This window comes from Rutidosis leptorrhynchoides, chromosome 5, assembly GCF_046630445.1.
Source record: "Rutidosis leptorrhynchoides isolate AG116_Rl617_1_P2 chromosome 5, CSIRO_AGI_Rlap_v1, whole genome shotgun sequence".
Lineage (NCBI taxonomy): Eukaryota > Viridiplantae > Streptophyta > Magnoliopsida > Asterales > Asteraceae > Rutidosis > Rutidosis leptorrhynchoides.
In genome coordinates this window covers 411153074-411175998 of record NC_092337.1, presented here as the reverse complement: position 1 = coordinate 411175998, position 22925 = coordinate 411153074, and the positions used below count along the sequence as shown (strand labels likewise).

The following is a 22925-nucleotide window of genomic DNA, read 5'->3' as shown; positions in this document are numbered from 1 at the left end:
AACTTCATGGGGTACAAACCTCCCACTTTCGATGGAACCGGGGGACCGATTGCTCTCACCCGATGGTTCGAACAAACGGAAGCCGTTTTTAACATAAGCGGTTGTCAGGACCAAGATAAGGTCAAGTTTTACACCCTCACTTTCACCGGTGTTGCTCTCTCATGGTGGAACACGTATGTACAATCAGTGGGTATCGATGAGGCCCTCACACTCTCTTGGACCGAATTAAGAGAAAGAATGATCACCGAATACTTCCCGCGCGACGAGACTCGAAGGCTCGAACAGGGTCTAAGGAATTTAAAAACGGTCGGGAATGACCTCGAAGCTTATAATCAACGGTTTACCGAACTAGTCTTAATGTGTCCAAATCTCATGACTCCCGAATCCCTAAGAGTCGAACTTTACATGGATGGCCTCCCGAAGAGCGTTCAACACGGGTTAATGTCATCCAAACCCGCCAACCTACAAGAGGCTTTAACGATGGACCGCCAATCTATAAAAATGGTGAATGAAATTGAAGCGCCGACACCTACGGCCGAGGACCAACCGGGTAACAACAAAAGAAAATGGGAAGCCTCTCCATCGAGCAACTACAACAACAACTTCACCAAGAAGTCCTTCACCTCCGACGGCAAGAAAGGGTATGCCGGAAACCTGCCCTACTGTAACAAATGTCGCAAACATCATTTGGGTGAATGTGGCAAACCATTTTGCATCAGGTGTCAAAGAAGTGGCCATGTGGCCCATATTTGTAAAAGTACCATTACCGTCGCTCAAAAGACGCCCAATGCGTCAAGGGCGGTTGTTTGTTTCGAATGTGGCCAACCGGGTCATTATAGGAATGCGTGCCCAAAGAAGAAAGCCAACCCCAACGCCCGCCGTTGAACTTTCAACATCGACACCTAGGATGCCCGAGACGACGATGGACTAGTCACGGGTACGTTTCTTCACAACAACCCGCATATTTCATACTTATTCGATTCGGTTATCGTTAGACGTTTTATAACCAAGACTTTGACTCGTACTCCTTGCACTCCACCACTCCCCCTAGATATTTCTTAGGCCATTCAAGTGACCCACGAAAAACTATTGTGTGCCACCAAATTTATATCGGAGGATGTACGTTAAACTTATTGGGTGAATAATTTGAATTTTGACTTAACACCTATAGAGTTGAGGAGCTCAAAACCTATTCGTTAAGAAGAAATGTTTCCCTATCGTCTTGTATAGATTATTGTGAACTAAATAATTTCCGGTTAAGAACCGATATTCTTTTTCCCCGTATCAATGACCTCTTGATCAAGTACGAGGATCTCGTGTGTATACCAAATCGATCTCCATCCTTGTTATCATCAATTGGGGGTTGAGGGAGACGATGTCTCCTAAACCATTTTCTGAACTCGCTACGATAGTTGTAAATCTCTCTTAGTACCGTTCAGTTAATCTAAGGCTCCGCCTGTATTCATAAACCTCCGGAGCCGCGTGTGCAAACTTATTTAGACAAATCGTTACCGTACTTATAATTGATGTTCTAAACCTATTCAAGCGAAGAAGAAAACGAACAATGTCTCCGACTTACGCTCGAACACTTGAGAAAAGAGCAACTCTATACCGAATTCTCCAAGTGAGAATTTTGGTTAAACGAAGTTCAAATTTTAGACCATGTTGTTAGTGGTCAAAGTATCTCAATACATCTCGCAATCGGAACCACACGTAATCGGGAAACCCTCATGACTCAGACTTGTATTCGTAAAATCTTAGATCTCGCCGGTTATCACTGAAGATTCATTTCTGACTTTTCTCGTGTTGCACGACCTTTAAACTCGTTAACTCACTGAGAAAAAAAAAAAAAAAAAAAATTAAACCTCTCCGTGTCTGAACTTTGAACATGATCTTTCACACAAACCTTACTAGCTAAATTCGTTTAGCACACTGGAACTCAAATATGGAAATATTTCTACTTGAACGCCCGAAAGACATACTCTCTCGACTCGAAATCAAGGAAACTGAAATTCGTTAATTTGCTCGATAAATTTGAATACTTAATCATGGACCCGATCAACCTTCTCATCAACACGTGCCACGTTACATAGCCCTGTTATTTCACCATTTTCCGTCTGATATTACTGGAACTTAAGATAACACCCAATCCAAGGATGCTTCACTCTTCTTTGACTTATCATACAACTACGTGTACTATCTCGTTATCCCATCAAGCCTCAACATTCGACCACTAAGTGCGCGACATGGTTACCTCAAGGTGTGAACTCATCCTATTCTAAGTTCTCATTTCACTCCTGTCTTATTGCTCGCATTTCCGTGTAAGGAAACTTTTTATAAAACTTCTCAATGGAGAGAGAAACTCTTCACATTATATTAGTATTCGCCACGATGGTGAATAGTCCTAACAACCACTTTCGGGAACCGATGGATCTTCCGCGGTGCGGACCTCTTGAGAAACGAAACCTGTTCAAACGTGTATTAAAGAAAATTCTAGCTCGGCGCGGCGTACCACCTCCATTAAAATTTCAGATCGGGATACTCGTCTCACTTCTAAATTCGGGATGCCTTACAAGGAACTGTAGGGACACGTTTAAACATGAATGCCGTGTATCATCCACAATCAACGGACCAAACAAACGTACGTTTCACATCTTGGAAAGACATGTTACAAACTTGTATTGTTGCCTTTAGTTGTCTCCTCTCACACAGCAGTTACCATTCGTGTATTAACGCCGCCCTTCCGAAAACCCTATATGACCGCAAATGTCATACCCCTATTCGTTGGATCAAAGCATGTGGCAAGCAAATCACCGAATCCGAACTCATTCAAGAAATAACAGTTGAGATCGTCCAAGTCTGAGAAGGACTCAAGATGACCCGTAGTCGCCAAAAGGACTATACCGATATTCGACATAAACCTCTCGAATCCCAAGTCAGTAACCATGTAATATTGAGACCTCGCACCTTGGAAAGGTGAAATCCGTTTCGGGAATCAGGGAAATTTAAACCGCGAAATATTAATCCTTTTGAAACCTTGGGGCGTATTGGAACCGCTCCTACCGTTTAGAACTTCCGACTCAATTAAGTTTCCGTTTACCCTACGTTCCATGCAACAAACTTAGAGACGTGTCCTACGGAACAGGAACGTGCTACTCTCCTAGATAAACTTACTATTGATGGCAAACTCCCCTTCATGGGAAACTGGTTGAAATTTTGGATCGTAAAACCAAGTCTTAATACAAACTGAAATCTCGACTGTCAAAATTTGTGGGAATGCCCAAGGATGTATCTTCACTTATTCATAGCATTGGCAACGTAAGGTCTCGAGTAAGAAGCAACGACTATTGCTTCCAACTAAATTTCGGGACGAAATTTCTTTTAAGGTGTGGGTAATGTAACATCCCGCATTTTTCCGTTAAATTATTTTAACGCCCGTCTTTTTATTATAATATTATCCTCAGTATCTCGATTCATAGCCTCCATTAGCTAACCTTCTTAAAATAATTTTGTTATTGGATTTTAACATCTCTCGTACTCTCGTGTAATTCAAAATAATTCGTTTGGTTAATTCACGCACCCGCACCCGAACTAGAGGGACTAGACTTGCAAAGAGGCCAAAGATTTGACTAGGTCAACTAGTCAAACCTTCAACCTCCTCCTCTCATTTTCTCTCTTTCTCTCTTTTCATACTTCCATTTTCCTCTCAAGAACTCAACCAAGATTCATCATCTAATTTCGGATTTGGAGGCTAACATCAAAACAAATTACATATTTGGAATCCTCTCTTCATCCTCTTTGACTTGATACCAATTTCATCTCATTTGGGTAACTTTCTAAAATTACTAGATTTTGTGTTCTTGATGTTTTTGAATTATAAAAGTGTTAATTAGTGTCTATGGCTCGTGTATAACATGAATATATGTTTTGTTTGTTCGATTTGTTGTTTTGAGTAACTAGTTTGAACACTTGAAAATGGGTTTGCTTAATCTTTGATTTTGGAAGATTAAATGTTGTTAAATTGTTAAAGTTCATGTTTTAATTGTGTTACTAGTATCACTAGCTTCAATTTGATGTGTAGGTTGCTTTAGAAAAGTTCATGAACTTGATTTATGATTTTGGTAAATTTGGATTAGGGTTTGATGAACTTGAAATGGACTTTTGATGCATTGAATGCCATGGATTATTGTTGGTAAGTGTTTAGTTGGATTGTATGCTTGATTACCTTCGAAACGGCATATCATTCATGTAAATTGGTTGCCCGAATCATTGAATTGCATTTATGAACTTGTATGCGATTAATGTTGAGCATTAGATGCGGTTTTGGTTGTTATAATAGGTAGATTGATTGACGAATTGTGTTTAGTTGCATTCTACATCAAAAGAGCTTTCCAACGATATAAGGTGCGAGTCCTAAGTGTTAGCGGTTTGTGTTTTATGCACAAAAAGATTTTGGATCAAGACTTGAACATTTGAAACTGGCCAGGTACCAGCTCCCGTGTATTGTCGCGGCGCGACAATTGTGGGCCGCGGCGCGGCATAAGCCGTGTCCAGGCTCTGACCTCTTTGGTCAAAATACGAAAAATGTTTGGCACACTATGGACCTCCGATTCACATGAGACTTGTTCTAACATGCTTATATATGAATAAAAACCTCAGAAAAATAGTTCGGGACCCGACCCGAACGTGTTGACTTTCGTTGACTTTGACCGACCAAAGTTTGACTTTTTGTCAAACTTAATCGAATGATTATGCAACTTTCCTAACTTGTTTCTGTACTTGTATCTTGCATGAAACTTGATGATTTGATTCACATGCTATATTAATTGAGTCGTATTGAGCCATAGGACTAATTGAACATCTTTGACCCTTCGTGACTATCGTTATTGATACAACCTATTTGTTTAGGTCAAGACTAGCATTGTTCTTTACACACGTTACTTGTCGAAGTACTTTTTGGTTCGTGCATACAAGGTGAGTTCATAGTCCCACTTTTACTCTTTTTGAACTTACTTTTGGGATGAGAAAACATAAACGTTCTTTCAAACTACGTGAACACAAGTACAGGGAAAACAAACATTCTACATACGAGTTTGAACACAAATCCTCAATTCGATTATCATTAGTTACATCAGATGGTGTAAGCGAGAACTTATGTTATATGGCCATATGGGTTTGACAAACCCTCACTTCAGACGGTTCGCTACCGTCTACAGGTGAAATATATTTTCGGGAAACAGTGTATGTTCTAACACTATTATTACGGGGTTCAACGGACGGAATGTTAAGCTTTGATAATTGAGTGCTCGTGAATATTAACTTTTAGAATGTACTATGACTTTATCGATGTTGCAAATCTTGTGGTTCAACTTACTTTTACTCACTTACTTATTTAAACCTATGATTTCACCAACGTTTTCGTTGACAGATTTCTATATTTTTCTCAGGTCTTTGAACGCTATGTGAAACATGCTTCCGCTCATTATTTGATACTTGCATTGGATGTCGAGTATACATGCATTTCATGGAGCGTCTTTTGACTTTCTTTAAAACTGTGTCGCATAGGTTTCACATGTAACTATAACTTTGTAACGTAACTTTTGGATGAACAATTCTTGTAAACTTTGAAACAATCTTTATTTTTGAAAGGAATGCGACATATCTTTGGTCAAACATCACGTTAAAGACCTATGACCACGCAACGGGACCTAAGTAGTTGACGCCGTCAATTGACGATTTGTCGGGGTCGCTACAATTAACTTTTATTTGCGAACAAGTTTAGAATTAACTAAACTATGTTCTAGTGATTACAAGTTTAAACCTTCGAATAAGATAGCTTTATATGTATGAATCGAATGATGTTATGAACATCATTACTACCTTAAGTTCCTTGGATAAACCTACTGGAAAAGAGAAAAATGGATCTAGCTTCAACGGATCCTTGGATGGCTCGAAGTTCTTGAAGCAGAATCATGACACGAAAACAAGTTCAAGTAAGATCATCACTTGAAATAAGATTGTTATAGTTATAGAAATTGAACCAAAGTTTGAATATGATTATTACCTTGTATTAGAATGATAACCTACTGTAAGAAACAAAGATTTCTTGAGGTTGGATGATCACCTTACAAGATTGGAAGTGAGCTAGCAAACTTGAAAGTATTCTTGATTTTATGCAACTAGAACTTGTAGAATTTATGAAGAACACTTAGAACTTGAAGATAGAACTTGAGAGAGATCAATTAGATGAATAAAATTGAAGAATGAAAGTGTTTGTAGGTGTTTTTGGTCGTTGGTGTATGGATTAGATATAAAGGATATGTAATTTTGTTTTCATGTAAATAAGTCATGAATGATTACTCATATTTTTGTAATTTTATGAGATATTTCATGCTAGTTGCCAAATGATGGTTCCCACATGTGTTAGGTGACTCACATGGGTTGCTAAGAGCTGATCATTGGAGTGTATATACCAATAGTACATACATCTAAAAGCTGTGTATTGTACGAGTACAAATACGGGTGCATACGAGTAGAATTGTTGATGAAACTGAACGAGGATGTAATTGTAAGCATTTTTGTTAAGTAGAAGTATTTTGATAAGTGTATTGAAGTCTTTAAAAAGTGTATAAATACATATTAAAACACTACATGTATATACATTTTTACTGAGTCGTTAAGTCATCGTTAGTCGTTACATGTAAGTGTTGTTTTGAAACCTTTAGGTTAACGATCTTGTTAAATGTTGTTAACCCAATGTTTATAATATCAAATGAGATTTTAAATTATTATATTATCATGATATTATCATGTATGAATATCTCTTAATATGATATATATACATTAAATGTCTTTACAACGATAATCCTTACATATATGTCTCGTTTAAAAATCATTAAGTTAGTAGTCTTGTTTTTACATATGAAGTTCATTGTTAATATACTTAATGATATGTTTACTTATCATAGTATCATGTTAACTATATATATATCCATATATATGCCATCATATAGTTTTTACAATTTTTAACGTTCGTGAATCACCGGTCAACTTGGATGGTCAATTGTCTATATGAAACATATTTCAATTAATCAAGTCTTAACAAGTTTGATTGCTTAACATGTTAGAAACATTTAATCATGTAAATATCAATCTCAATTAATATATATAAACATGGAAAAGTTCGGGTCACTACAGTACCTACCCGTTAAATAAATTTCATCCCGAAATTTTAAGCTGTTGAAGGTGTTGACGAATCTTCTGGAAATAGATGCGGGTATTTCTTCTTCATCTGATCTTCATGCTCCCAGGTGAACTCGGGTCCTCTACGAGCATTCCATCGAACCTTAACAATTGGTATCTTGTTTTGCTTAAGTCTTTTAACCTCACTTACCAAATCGCTTACCAATCGGTAAGCTACTGGTCCGACACGATCAATAATCTTGAATGGTCCAATATACCTTGGATTTAATTTCCCTCGCTTACCAAATCGAACAACGCCTTTCCAAGGTGCAACTTTAAGCATGACCATCTCTCCAATTTCAAATTCTATATCTTTTCTTTTAATGTCAGCGTAGCTCTTTTGTCGACTTTGGGAGGTTTTCAACCGTTGTTGAATTTGGATAATCTTCTCGGTAGTTTCTTGTATAATCTCCGGACCCGTAATTTGTGTACCCCCCACTTCACTCCAACAAATCGGAGACCTGCACTTTCTACCATAAAGTGCTTCAAACGGCGCCATCTCAATGCTTGAATGGTAGCTGTTGTTGTAGGAAAATTCTGCTAACGGTAGATGTCGATCCCAACTGTTTCCGAAATCAATAACACATGCTCGTAGCATGTCTTCAAGCGTTTGTATTATCCTTTCGCTCTGCCCATCAGTTTGTGGATGATAGGCAGTACTCATGTCTAGACGAGTTCCTAATGCTTGCATTAATGTCTGCCAGAATCTTGAAATAAATTTGCCATCCCTATCAGAGATAATAGAGATTGGTATTCCATGTCTGGAGACGACTTCCTTCAAATACAGTCGTGCTAACTTCTCCATCTTATCATCTTCTCTTATTGGCAGGAAGTGTGCTGATTTGGTGAGACAATCAACTATTACCCAAATAGTATCAAAACCACTTGCAGTCCTTGGCAATTTAGTGATGAAATCCATGGTAATGTTTTCCCATTTCCATTCTGGGATTTCGGGTTGTTGAAGTAGACCTGATGGTTTCTGATGCTCAGCTTTGACCTTAGAACACGTCAAACATTCTCCTACGTATTTAGCAAAATCGGCTTTCATACCCGGCCACCAAAAATGTTTCTTGAGATCCTTGTACATCTTCGCCGTTCCAGGATGTATTGAGTATCTGGTTTTATGAGCTTCTCTAAGTACCATTTCTCTCATATCTCCAAATTTTGGTACCCAAATCCTTTCAGCCCTATACCGGGTTCCGTCTTCCTGAATATTAAGATGCTGCTCCGATCCTTTGGGTATTTCATCCTTTAAATTTCCCTCTTTTAAAACTCCTTGTTGCGCCTCCTTTATTTGAGTAGTAAGGTTATTATGAATCATTATATTCATAGATTTTACTCGAATGGGTTCTCTGTCCTTCCTGCTCAAGGCATCGGCTACCACATTTGCCTTCCCCGGGTGGTAACGAATCTCAAAGTCGTAATCATTCAACAATTCAATCCACCTACGCTGCCTCATATTCAGTTATTTCTGATTAAATATGTGTTGAAGACTTTTGTGGTCGGTATATATAATACTTTTGACCCCATATAAGTAGTGCCTCCAAGTCTTTAATGCAAAAACAACCGCGCCTAATTCCAAATCATGCGTCGTATAATTTTGCTCGTGAATCTTCAATTGTCTAGACGCATAAGCAATCACCTTCATTCGTTGCATTAATACACAACCGAGACCTTGCTTTGATGCGTCACAATAAACCACAAAATCATCATTCCCTTCAGGCAATGACAATATAGGTGCCGTAGTTAGCTTTTTCTTCAATAACTGAAACGCTTTCTCTTGTTCATCATTCCATTCAAATTTCTTCCCTTTATGCGTTAATGCAGTCAAGGGTTTTGCTATTCTGGAAAAGTCTTGGATGAACCTTCTGTAGTAACCAGCTAGTCCTAAAAACTGGCGTATGTGTTTCGGAGTTTTCGGGGTTTCCCACTTTTCAACAGTTTCTATCTTTGCCGGATCCACCTTAATACCTTCTTTGTTCACTATGTGACCGAGGAATTGAACTTCTTCCAACCAAAATGCACACTTTGAAAACTTAGCGTACAATTCTTCCTTCCTCAATACTTCTAACACCTTTCTCAAATGTTCACCGTGTTCTTGGTCATTCTTTGAGTAAATAAGTATGTCATCAATGAAAACAATGACAAACTTGTCAAGGTATGGTCCACACACTCGGTTCATAAGGTCCATGAACACAGCTGGTGCATTAGTTAAACCAAACGGCATGACCATAAACTCGTAATGACCGTAACGTGTTCTGAAAGCAGTCTTTGGAATATCATCTTCTTTCACCCGCATTTGATGATACCCGGAACGTAAGTCAATCTTTGAATAAACAGACGAGCCTTGTAGTTGATCAAATAAGTTGTCGATTCTCGGTAGTGGGTAGCGGTTCTTGATGGTAAGTTTGTTCAACTCTCGGTAGTCGATACACAACCTGAATGTACCATCTTTCTTCTTGACAAACAAAATAGGAGCTCCCCACTGTGATGTGCTTGGTCGAATGAAATCACGCTCTAAAAGTTCTTGTAATTGGCTTTGTAGTTCTTTCATCTCGCTGGGTACGAGTCTGTAAGGAGCACGAGCTATTGGTACAGCTCCTGGTACAATATCTATTTGAAATTCAACGGATCTATGTGGGGGTAATCCCGGTAATTTTTTCAGAAATACATCGGGAAATTCTTTTGCGACGGGAACATCATTGATGCTCTTTTCTTCAGTTTGTACTTTCTCGACGTGTGCTTGAACAGCATAGCAACCTTTTCTTATTAGTTTTTGTGCCTTCAAATTACTAATAAGATGTAGCTTCGTGTTGCCCTTTTCTCCGTACACCATTAAGGGTTTTCCTTTTTCTCGTATAATGCGAATTGCATTTTTGTAACAAACGATCTCTGCTTTCACTTCTTTCAACCAGTCCATACCGATTATCACATCAAAACTCCCTAACTCTACTGGTATCAAATCAATCTTAAATGTTTCGCTAACCAGTTTAATTTCTCGATTCCGACATATATTATCTGCTGAAATTAATTTACCATTTGCTAATTCGAGTAAAAATTTACTATCCAAAGGCGTCAATGGACAACTTAATTTAGCACAAAAATCCCTACTCATATAGCTTCTATCCGCACCCGAATCAAATAAAACGTAAGCAGATTTATAGTCAATAAGAAACGTACCCGTAACAAGCTCTGGGTCTTCCTGTGCCTCTGCCGCATTAATATTGAAAACTCTTCCGCGGCCTTGTCCATTCGTGTTCTCCTGGTTCGGGCAATTTCTAATAATGTGGCCCTGTTTTCCACATTTATAACAAACTACATTGGCATAACTTGCTCCGACACTACTTGCTCCGCCATTACTCATTCCGACACCATTTGTTCCTTTCGTTCTATTAACCCCTGGTTCGTAGACCTCACACTTCACCGCGCTATGACCATTTCTTATACACTTGTTGCAAAATTTGGTGCAGAACCCCGATTGATACTTTTCACACCTTTGACATAGCTGCTTCTGATTGTTGTTGTTGTTGCGGTTATTATTGTTGTTGGGATGATTGTTGTAGTTGCTGTTGTTGTTGTTGTAGTTGCTGTTGTTGTTGTTGTTGTTGTTGTTGTTGTTGGGCCGTTTGTTGTAGTTACGATTGATGTTGCGATTGTTGGGATAATTGTTGCGATTATTGTTGTAATTGCTGTTGTTGTTGTATTGGTGATTCTTATCACCGTTTTCCTCCCACTTTCTTTTGACTTGCTTCACATTGGCCTCTTCAGCAGTCTGTTCTTTAATTCTTTCTTCAATCTGGTTCACTAGTTTGTGAGCCATTCTACATGCCTGTTGTATGGAGGCGGGCTCATGTGAACTTATATCTTCTTGGATTCTTTCCGGTAATCCTTTCACAAACGCGTCGATCTTCTCTTCCTCATCTTCGAATGCTCCCGGACACAATAGGCACAATTCTGTGAATCGTCTTTCGTACGTGGTAATATCAAATCCTTGGGTTCGTAACCCTCTAAGTTCTGTCTTGAGCTTATTGACCTCGGTTCTGGGACGGTACTTCTCGTTCATCAAGTGCTTGAATGCTGACCACGGTAGTGCGTACGCATCGTCTTGTCCCACTTGCTCTAGATAGGTATTCCACCATGTTAACGCAGAACCTGTGAAGGTATGCGTAGCGTACTTCACTTTGTCCTCTTCAGTACACTTACTTATGGCAAACACCGATTCGACCTTCTCGGTCCACCATTTCAATCCGATCGGTCCTTCGGTTCCATCAAATTCCAAATGTTTGCAGGCAGTGAATTCTTTGTAGGTGCATCCTACACGATTTCCTATACAGCTAGATCGAAGGTTATTGTTGGTATGTAGCGCAGCCTGTACTGCGGCTATGTTTGAAGCTAGAAAAGTACGGAATTCCTCTTCATTCATATTCACGGTGTGTCGAGTGGTCGGTGCCATTTCCTTCAAAATAGTCAAATGGAACAAGTTAATCATACAGAATATTAAGAGTAGTTAATAGTATTTCGTAGCATAATATGAACTCATTTATAAAAGCTTTTTCTTCATATTAGCGTTTTATAAGTTTAAATTCGGGTAGTACCTACCCGTTAAGTTCATACTTAGTAGCTAATATACAATTCAACTACTACAATTCTATATGAAAAACTGATTATAATAATATTTCGCGTTCAAACTTTTATACAATATTTTACAAACTTACAATACCGCTTATTTTACATATAGCATGAAATATAGCACACAATAAATTTGATACAAGATGGTTGTGAAGATAATTCTAGCTAGTACACAAGTCGTTCAGCAAAGGCAATAAAGACACGTAATTCATACGTCCAGAAACAAGTCATGCATTCTGGTTTTACTAGGATTACTTCCCATCCTTGGTCTTGTGGAACATAACCGTTATGGCCGTTGATAAGACAGCGTGTTGTAACGTCGTCAAAGGGACGAGGGTTACGTAATGTCCAACAGTCCCGTAACAATCTAAAAACCTCATTTCTTACCCCAATTACCGACTTCGTCACTTGTGGGAACGTTTTGTTTAATAGTTGTAGCCCGATGTTCTTGTTCTCACTTTGGTGAGAAGCGAACATTACTAATCCGTAAGCATAACATGCTTCTTTATGTTGCATGTTAGCCGCTTTTTCTAAATCACGAAGTCCAATATTCGGATATATTGAGTCAAAATAATTTCTTAACCCATTGCGTAAAATAGCATTTGGGTTCCCCGCAATATATGCGTCAAAGTAAACACATCGTAACTTATGGATTTCCCAATGTGATATCCCCCATCTTTCGAACGAAAGCCTTTTATAAACCAAGGCATTCTTGGAACGTTCTTCGAATGTCTTACAAACTGATCTCGCCTTAAATAGTTGTGCCGAGGAATTCTGACCGACTCTAGACAAGATTTCATCAATCATGTCTCCGGGTAGGTCTCTTAAAATATTGGGTTGTCTATCCATTTTGTGTTTTTATACTGTAAAATAGACAAGAGTTAGATTCATAAAAAAATACTTATTAATAAAAGCAATTTTTACATATATCATAAAGCATAAGCACACTATATTACATATATTACACCACATGAATACAACTATCTTATTCCGACTCGCTTGTTTCTTCTTCTTCGGTTTTGGTTCGTTTGGCCAAGTTTCTAGGGATATATGATGTTCCCCTAATACGAGCCATCGTTTTCCACATTGGTTTAGAAAAACCTGGTGGTTTAGAGGTTCCCGGGTCATTGTTACAACTTAAGGACTTCGGGGGTTGACGATACATATAAAGTTCATCGGGTTTGGAATTAGATTTCTCTATTTTTATGCCCTTTCCCTTATTATTTTCTTTTGCCTTTTTAAATTCAGTTAGGGTAATTTCTATAACATCATCGGAATTCTCGTCGGAATTCGATTCATCGGAGAATTGGTAATCCTCCCAATATTTTGCTTCCTTGGCGGAAACACCATTGACCATAATTAACCTTGGTCGGTTGGTTGAGGATTTTCTTTTACTTAACCGTTTTATTATTTCACCCACCGGTTCTATTTCTTCATCCGGTTCCGATTCTTCTTCCGGTTCCGATTCTTCTTCCGGTTCCGACTCTTCTTCCGGTTCCTCTTCGGGAACTTGTGAATCAGTCCACGAATCATTCCAATTTACATTTGACTCTTCATTATTATTAGGTGAGTCAATGGGACTTGTTCTAGAGGTAGACATCTATCACATAATATCAAACGCGTTAAGAGATTAATATATCACATAATATTCACATGTTAAAAATATATAGTTTCCAACAAAATTTGTTAAGCAATCATTTTTCAAGTAAACGTCGAAGTCCAGACTCACTAATGCATCCTAACAAACTCGATAAGACACACTAATACAAAATTCTGGTTCTCTAAGACCAACGCTCGGATACCAACTGAAATGTCCCGTTCTTATTGATTAAAAATGTTCCATATTAATTGATTTCGTTGCGAGGTTTTGACCTCTATATGAGACGTTTTTCAAAGACTGCATTCATTTTAAATCAAGCCATAACCTTTATTTCATCAATAAAGGTTTAAAAAGCTTTACGTAGATTATCAAATAATGATAATCTAAAATATCCTGTTTACACACGACCATTACATAATGGTTTACAATACAAATATGTTACAATAAAATAAGTTTTTTGAATGCAGTTTTTACACAATATCATACAAGCATGGACTCCAAATCTCGTCCTTATTTAAGTATGCGACAGCGGAAGCTCTTAATAATCACCTAAGAATAAACATGCTTAAAACGTCCACAAAAATGTTGGTGAGTTATAGGTTTAACCTATATATATCAAATCATAATAATAGACCACAAGATTTCATATTTCAATACACATCCCATACATAGAGATAAAAATCATTCATATGGTGAACACCTGGTAACCGACATTAACAAGATGCATATATAAGAATATCCCCATCATTCCGGGACACCCTTTGGATATGATATAAATTTCGAAGTACTAAAGCATCCGGTACTTTGGATGGGGTTTGTTAGGCCCAATAGATCTATCTTTAGAATTTCCGTCAATTAGGGTGTCTGTTCCCTAATTCTTAGATTACCAGACTTAATAAAAAGGGGCATATTCGATTTCGATAATTCAACCATAGAATGTAGTTTCACGTACTTGTGTCTATTTTGTAAATCATTTATAAAACCTGCATGTATTCTCATCCCAAAAATATTAGATTTTAAAAGTGGGACTATAACTCACTTTCACAGATTTTTACTTCGTCGGGAAGTAAGACTTGGCCACTGTTGATTCACGAACCTATAACAATATACACAATTATATCAAAGTATGTTCAAAATATATTTACAACACTTTTAATATATTTCATGTTTTAAGTTTATTAAGTCAGCTGTCCTCGTTAGTAACCTACAACTAGTTGTCCACAGTTAGATGTACAGAAATAAATCGATAAATATTATCTTGAATCAATCCACGACCCAGTGTATACGTATCTCAGTATAAATCACAACTCAAACTATATATATTTTGGAATCAACCTCAACCCTGTATAGCTAACTCCAACATTCACATATAGAGTGTCTATGGTTGTTCCGAAATATATATAGATGTGTCGACATGATAAGTCGAAACATTGTATACGTGTCTATGGTATCTCAAGATTACATAATATACAATACAAGTTGATTAAGTTATGGTTGGAATAGATTTGCTACCAATTTTCACGTAGCTAAAATGAGAAAAATTATCCAATCTTGTTTTACCCATAACTTCTTCATTTTAAATCCGTTTTGAGTGAATCAAATTGTTATGGTTTCATATTGAACTCTATTTTATGAATCTAAACAAAAAAAGTATAGGTTTATAGTCGGAAAAATAAGTTACAAGTCGTTTTTGTAAAGGTAGTCATTTCAGTCGAAAGAACGACGTCTAGATGACCATTTTAGAAAACATACTTCCACTTTGAGTTTAACCATAATTTTTGGATATAGTTTCATGTTCATAATAAAAATTATTTTCTCAGAATAACAACTTTTAAATCAAAGTTTATCATAGTTTTTAATTAACTAACCCAAAACAGCCCGCGGTGTTACTACGACGGCGTAAATTCGGTTTTACGGTGTTTTTCGTGTTTCCAGGTTTTAAATCATTAAGTTAGCATATCATATAGATATAGAACATGTGTTTAGTTGATTTTAAAAGTCATGTTAGAAGGATTAACTTTTATTTGCGAACAAGTTTAGAATTAACTAAACTATGTTCTAGTGATTACAAGTTTAAACCTTCGAATAAGATAGCTTTATATGTATGAATCGAATGATGTTATGAACATCATTACTACCTTAAGTTCCTTGGATAAACCTACTGGAAAAGAGAAAAATGGATCTAGCTTCAACGGATCCTTGGATGGCTCGAAGTTCTTGAAGCAGAATCATGACACGAAAACAAGTTCAAGTAAGATCATCACTTGAAATAAGATTGTTATAGTTATAGAAATTGAACCAAAGTTTGAATATGATTATTACCTTGTATTAGAATGATAACCTACTGTAAGAAACAAAGATTTCTTGAGGTTGGATGATCACCTTACAAGATTGGAAGTGAGCTAGCAAACTTGAAAGTATTCTTGATTTTATGTAACTAGAACTTGTAGAATTTATGAAGAATACTTAGAACTTGAAGATAGAACTTGAGAGAGATCAATTAGATGAAGAAAATTGAAGAATGAAAGTGTTTGTAGGTGTTTTTGGTCGTTGGTGTATGGATTAGATATAAAGGATATGTAATTTTGTTTTCATGTAAATAAGTCATGAATGATTACTCATATTTTTGTAATTTTATGAGATATTTCATGCTAGTTGCCAAATGATGGTTCCCACATGTGTTAGGTGACTCACATGGGCTGCTAAGAGCTGATCATTGGAGTGTATATACCAATAGTACATACATCTAAAAGCTGTGTATTGTACGAGTACGAATACGGGTGCATACGAGTAGAATTGTTGATGAAACTGAACGAGGATGTAATTGTAAGCATTTTTGTTAAGTAGAAGTATTTTGATAAGTGTATTGAAGTCTTTTAAAAGTGTATAAATACATATTAAAACACTACATGTATATACATTTTAACTGAGTCGTTAAGTCATCGTTAGTCGTTACATGTAAGTGTTGTTTTGAAACCTTTAGGTTAACGATCTTGTTAAATGTTGTTAACCCAATGTTTATAATATCAAATGAGATTTTAAATTATTATATTATCATGATATTATCATGTATGAATATCTCTTAATATGATATATATACACATTAAATGTCTTTACAACGATAATCCTTACATATATGTCTCGTTTAAAAATCATTAATTTAGTAGTCTTGTTTTTACATATGAAGTTCATTGTTAATATACTTAATGATATGTTTACTTATCATAGTATCATGTTAACTATATATATATCCATATATATGCCATCATATAGTTTTTACAAGTTTTAACGTTCGTGAATCACCGGTCAACTTGGGTGGTCAATTGTCTATATGAAACATATTTCAATTAATCAAGTCTTAACAAGTTTGATTGCTTAACATGTTGAAAACATTTAATCATGTAAATATCAATCTCAATTAATATATATAAACATGGAAAAGTTCGGGTCACTACATTTAAATCCATAACATACATCTGAATTCGATTACGGATTTCCCTTACGTGGTTCTTAAGCTTCTTCCAAATATTATTATCCAAGCACAATATTAATGCCTTCTCTTCGTCTAAATACAATATAATCGAAAATGGGACATGTATTTTTTTCTCAGTAATTTTTTCAACTCTGAAAAATCAAATTCGTTAATGTAGAAGTCATTAAAAAAAACATTTCGTTCCGCCAATGTATGACTTCGTGTTACTCGTTGGGTTACCTCCGAAATGAACATCAAAATTAGTTGTCATCAGTGCCATTGATGATAGGAGAATGTATGTTGTGTGTGTTTTTTATATATTTGCAGAATTGTATATGTATTTGTATGTGTGTATATAGTTGCAGCAAAACAAAGAGACTAGCTAAAATTTTATATCCGTTGCAACGTAAACTTCCCGGCCTCCACCATTCAGAGAGCTTCACGTGCACACATCAAGCCAACACGCCACCAATTCGTCCCGTGACTGATTCCAGCACGCCAACCTTCAAACCACCAACACGTCTTGTTAACGGCGTGTTGGTGCATGGCGTGTTAGATCGAATATAATTGACCCCCAACACGCCTTGTTAGGACGGTCTAAATAGGTCTTGAAACTGCTAGTATATCCACTTACAAAACCCTTAATCACTATTAATCACTAGATATGTTAAATTTGTCCCCACCCACCAAATTAATATCTATCATTTTATCACATTAACTAATCATATTTTTCAATACTAGTTTATATGTTTCAAATTATTTTTCTTAAAACGCAAGATTACATTACACGTTATACAAAGATCTCCAACGTAGATGAAATTTTTCTAAGACATGAAGTGCCAAACATTTCGTGCAACATTACAAATTCTCGTTAGGATGACCTTATAAAATACTCCGTAAAGTTCATACGTAGTTATTCAATATTCAAATTCAAAAAACTAAAAATAACATATACGGAATAATAATGTAGATAAAAGTTGTACCTAGAGCAAAAGTAGCTAGGCCGCCAGTTATCCATCTGTTTCACTGACGCTGATGCAATGAACAGTAAAAATAAAATTGCATGTAAAAACAAATACAGTAAAAAAAATATAATAAATAAAATACAATATATAAATATATTAAAATATTAGTACTACCATACTACTACAGTGAGTTTCATTAATTAATTCAAAACTCTATAATTCATCATTACAAACACCACTAGCGCCGGCGAAGTTACTACTGCTATCATCGGAATTCACATCTTCTACAACCGTCACATTATAATTAATATGTTCATTATCATCATTACTGTTACTATTATTACTACTACTTCTACAACACTCACTTTCAGCTGTCATACACAAATCGTTATCCGACATCGTTATTACATTTCGTCCCACTATCGGCGTTGGCTCACTCAGCCTCCTGCCGTCTCTCGGCGGCGTAAAAGTTACCGGCATGTACTCTTCTGCTTCTGATGGAAACCTTGAGTTCTTGAAATGTTCTTTCAATGCCTCCAAACCCTTTAATATTAATATATATATATTCAATATTCAACAATAATAAAAAAATGTAAGCTTTTTTCATGTTAAACATAATGCTAAAATAAAATTGATGATAAACAGTAAGATAAGAGTACTTTTTACAGTTACCGCTATAAAATGACCGCTTTTATGCAATTGCCTAACAAATTATGTGTACTTGTATAAATTTAGAAGCTTTTAAGTTTTAACTCATACCATTGTTAAGTAAAATTTGTGTATTTAAATGTGAGATTGGTTTGAATTCCTTAATACAATGTATCACGTTAAAATGCATAACCGTGAAATTAGGCTTCAAATATATTTATTTACATACAAGATATCTGCCTACATAGTTAAAAATTTTGGTTTAGCGTTACCCTAACCATGAGGTTATGGGTATATGTTCATGGGTGAACAATATTTATATAATCGTGAAAAAATTTCGTGTTCGAGGTCTATATGAGTTGCTTTAAAAAAACAAAGAGCACTGATTTAATATTAATTAATAACATATATGGTAGTTGTATAAGAAAATCAAACCTGCAATCTGGCGTAGGAAACTTGACATATTTTCTTAGAGTTGAAAACCTCCCAATTTTGATGATGAAACGCCTTGTATAACCTCCATGTTGCCTCGGGTGACGTCATGTTAACGAACCCATATCCCACATTGCATTTGTTCCTGTTACAAATTCATTAACTAAACAACCTTCTACTATATGTCAAACCATGTCATAAGCTATAAAAAAAAGTTAGAAAACATGCATACATGAAATCAATAGGAAGGTAGACAAAATCATAAGCAGACAATGGTTGATCGCTTCCGCTGTTATCCTTCGTTATCTGTTCGTTGCAGTGAATGCAGTGATTGTCTAACATGTTCAGCAACAGCTTCTGACTGCATACCAATACCAACATTCATATTCATATATACACAATAATCAAATTTCGTATACCAAACGGGTGATGATAAATCTACTCTTATTTGTTTAACATATCCACCGTTGTTGCATATCGTTAGGGACGGAACATACTTTAGTCATCCGAGGTATCCGCTCTAGCTCGATTTAAAAAAAAAAAAATACATTCAATAAAAAATTTACTACTGTAAAAAATAGTGTTTTTTAGCGTTTACCCCGTTTGACTAGGTGTCACTGTACTTTATCCACAAAAAAAAGTTTCGTCACTGTACAATACAAGTTCTCAATGCTCAATGTTGATGAATTATTCAAATTAACTGGTGAAAAAATCAACTCCCGTATAATAAACATTTACTCATCTAGCATCTTGTTAGGAAACAAACCTGTATTTATTTGGAATGTTCTTGATCATGACTGTAGTTCTTTTATCCGAGAAGTTCGATTCAACTATAATCCCATCTTCCTTGATCAAAAACCTAGGATCATATTTTTCTCTTGCTTGTCTCCACCCCTTACGTTGTTGTTGTTTCGTCCATGCACCACCACCAGCTCCCCCGCTGCCGGTTGGTTGTTCGGGTTGTTTGACATGTTTCTTTCCACTTTTCTTCACTTGTTGAGGTGGCGGGGGAGAAACATGTTGCGGTAGTGGTGGTGGTGGTGGTGGTGGGCGATAAGCACGTGCATCAGAACGAAAATTATGTGCTACTAAAATCGGTTGCGGACGAACGGGGCTAACGGTGTTAAATTTATGGTACTTCAAGTTATTTTTGTGGCCGCCGGGCCGGCTGAATTCTACGACGACGGGTTGACCGTTGATTTCTTTTCCGTTCATGTTAACAAGAGCTTTAGCTGCATCTCTTGTGTCATAAAACTCAACAAACCTTTGAGTTTTCTTCAACGGTGTAGTCCTTAATTCCTTTACACAACCTTCAAATTATTATTAAATTTATTATTTATTATATATTTTAATTAGAAATCAGAAATAGGAATAAAATGAAATGGAATTTAATTCTAGTCAAAGGTAAGAACAGGAAAATGCCAAAAATAGAAACAAAAGATATATCACCAAACATCCAAAATTAATGTGGGAAAGTGACTTATCAATATAACATCCCAAATATTTTTGACACAAAACCTATATATAGTAATTCACAAAACCAATAATTATAAATTTTATCAAGAAAAAATTTATAGAACTTTTTATAACACAATCTTATGTATACATCTAATTCTAATTCAGTTAGTACTAATCATTAATTAATAAAGTAATAATTAAATAAAATATAAAATGACAACAATCATAATGTAAAGTAAAAAACTTGCAAAAGGTATTAGTCTGTACAGATGGCCTGGGCCTATCATGGCATGGATCCTTTCTTCTGATAAAAATCTTTTTTACCTTCCCAAAGAAAACTTTAACTAGCAAAATTGAATGCAGAATCAGGATGTTTGGACTAGCTTATTTTATTGAAATATTATCATTTTATTAAAATTAGAAAGTTAATTAGAGTAGTAATCTATTAACTTACTCCGTACATCAAAACTTACAAACTAACATAAGCTTGAGCTTATCAAAATAGTGTAGCTAGAAATGAACTTATTATCTTTTTGAAATTATAATTTTTAACAAACCAATAAAAATAAGCTAATCCAAACGACACAACAAACATCAAGAAATTACCTTTTGTAAAAAGTTATTTAAATAATAATTATAATTAATAATTATAATTAAATTATAATCATATGAATGAATTACCATAAGTTTCAAATATTTCTTTAATAGTTCCGGCATCAACATCGGAGTCCAAGTTGAAAACAACGATAGTCCCTTGATTATATCCATCAGGAAGTCCGGCAGCTACCGGATAAGTGAACTGAGCCCATACAGCACGGCCGGAGATAAGTCCCGGCGCCGGGGGAGGTGATGGAGCTGATAAGTAACTATTATTAACAAGATTATACGACGGAACGTAATTGTCGGGTGACAATAACGTTAGGGCTTCAAAATGTTTCCGTAAACGATATTGGTGTTGCATGTGTTGCTCTTTTATTTCATGTAACGCTTCCACTGATTGCCGGAGATCATAAAAATGTACGGTCACGATTCCGTCACGTATCTTTTCCATCTGTACGGCTCTGACGTCACCAAATATCTCCAAGTCTCGGCGGAGTAGGGATTCGCTGACGTCAGAAGGGACTGAACTTAGGAGAAGTGTACGTGTTGGTGTGGTTGACGGCGGTGGGAGTGGCGGAGGAAGTGGCAAAGGGAGTGACGGTTGGGATGCCGGTGGAAGTAACGGCGGCGGTGGCGGTGGCAGTGGTAGTGGCGGTGGCGGTGGGTTGTAAAAATTGTAAGGGTACGTGTATGAGTAGTATGGGAGGAGAGGGTTAGGGTTAGGGTTTGTGGGACGGAATTCTTGGGCGGTGGGGTCTAAAGTGGCCGGAAAATGATCAAAACGACCGAAGTGATTCATGGCCGGAAAGATTCTTTATGTTGTGTGTGTGTGGGAAGGTGTAAGTTCTCTAGAAAGGAACAAAAGGGAGGTTTGAGGTTTTCAAAGTGTATTATATAAGTGGAAATGTTTCTCAAAAAGTATAAAATAGTCAAGCATTTGTTTAAGACCCCAAAAAAAAAAAAAAAAAACAAGAAATAAAAATAATGTTTTTTTATTTACTTAAAGGTATAAAAACACAAACAACTCTACTCGAATCAATACAAGGTTGATTTTGATTTTAGGATGTTAGGTTTGAGTTGAAACTTAATTACTCGAGGTCGAAGAACTCAGATCTTGAAGAGATCTCGTTAATTGGGATATTTTTAAAAAGATCTCGGTATTTTGGAAAAATCTCAGGGAGACCTCGGATGTTAACTTACGTTGACTTTTTAATTTTTTTAAAGTAATTATATACATATATGTATATATTCTATATACATTTTTATGAGATTTTACTAGAAAGTCTGAGAAACGATCGAAAATTTTAAGAAATTACGAGATTTTACGAGAAAATTCTAGAAATGAGCGATAAAATTCGAGAAATAGTGACTTTGACCAAGTATGACACCGTTGACCGAGAAATATCGAGAGATGGACATCTCATCTCGGTTGTCTTCAAAAAACGAGATCTCGGAGAGAATTAACGACATTTACAACACTGTTGTTAGCAAATAACTGATGAAATTTGTACAACAAAATTGTACTTTTCCAGTTTAGTTTAATTATCTACTCTTTAGTCTGTATAACACTCTATTCGTTTGGTTGAGGTTGTCGTCGATGAAATGATGTTGGATGGAGTCGATCATGAAAGGATAGAAGACTATTATGGATATGCATATGTTGCTTTCGATTGATGTTAATAAAAGCAAGTGGCAGTCGTTGATGTTTTGCCTCCCTAAGTATTTTATTGCCTATAAGGTTCTATCAGTGACGATTACTGGATTATAACTCAATGGGGTTCTGAATTTTTTTTCAGTACTAGTTATATTTACATGCTCTTTTAGAAATAGTTTAATTCCAAAAAGCTACAATTCCGAAAAATATATGGAGTTCGAGTAA

The 22925-nt window shown here is 36.1% G+C and overlaps 1 protein-coding gene across 1 annotated transcript; it reads right to left on the bottom strand.

The window, feature by feature from the left end:
• Nucleotides 1–18121: 18121 nt before the first annotated feature.
• Nucleotides 18122–21845, bottom strand: LOC139849930 (protein terminal ear1). The gene is made up of 5 exons (XM_071839541.1): nt 21128–21845; nt 19755–20298; nt 19221–19349; nt 18992–19133; nt 18122–18451 (listed from the first exon to the last, which is right to left on the bottom strand). The coding sequence occupies exons 1-5, from the start codon at nt 21843–21845 to the stop codon at nt 18122–18124; spliced, it is 1863 nt and encodes a 620-aa protein (XP_071695642.1).
• Nucleotides 21846–22925: the final 1080 nt, after the last annotated feature.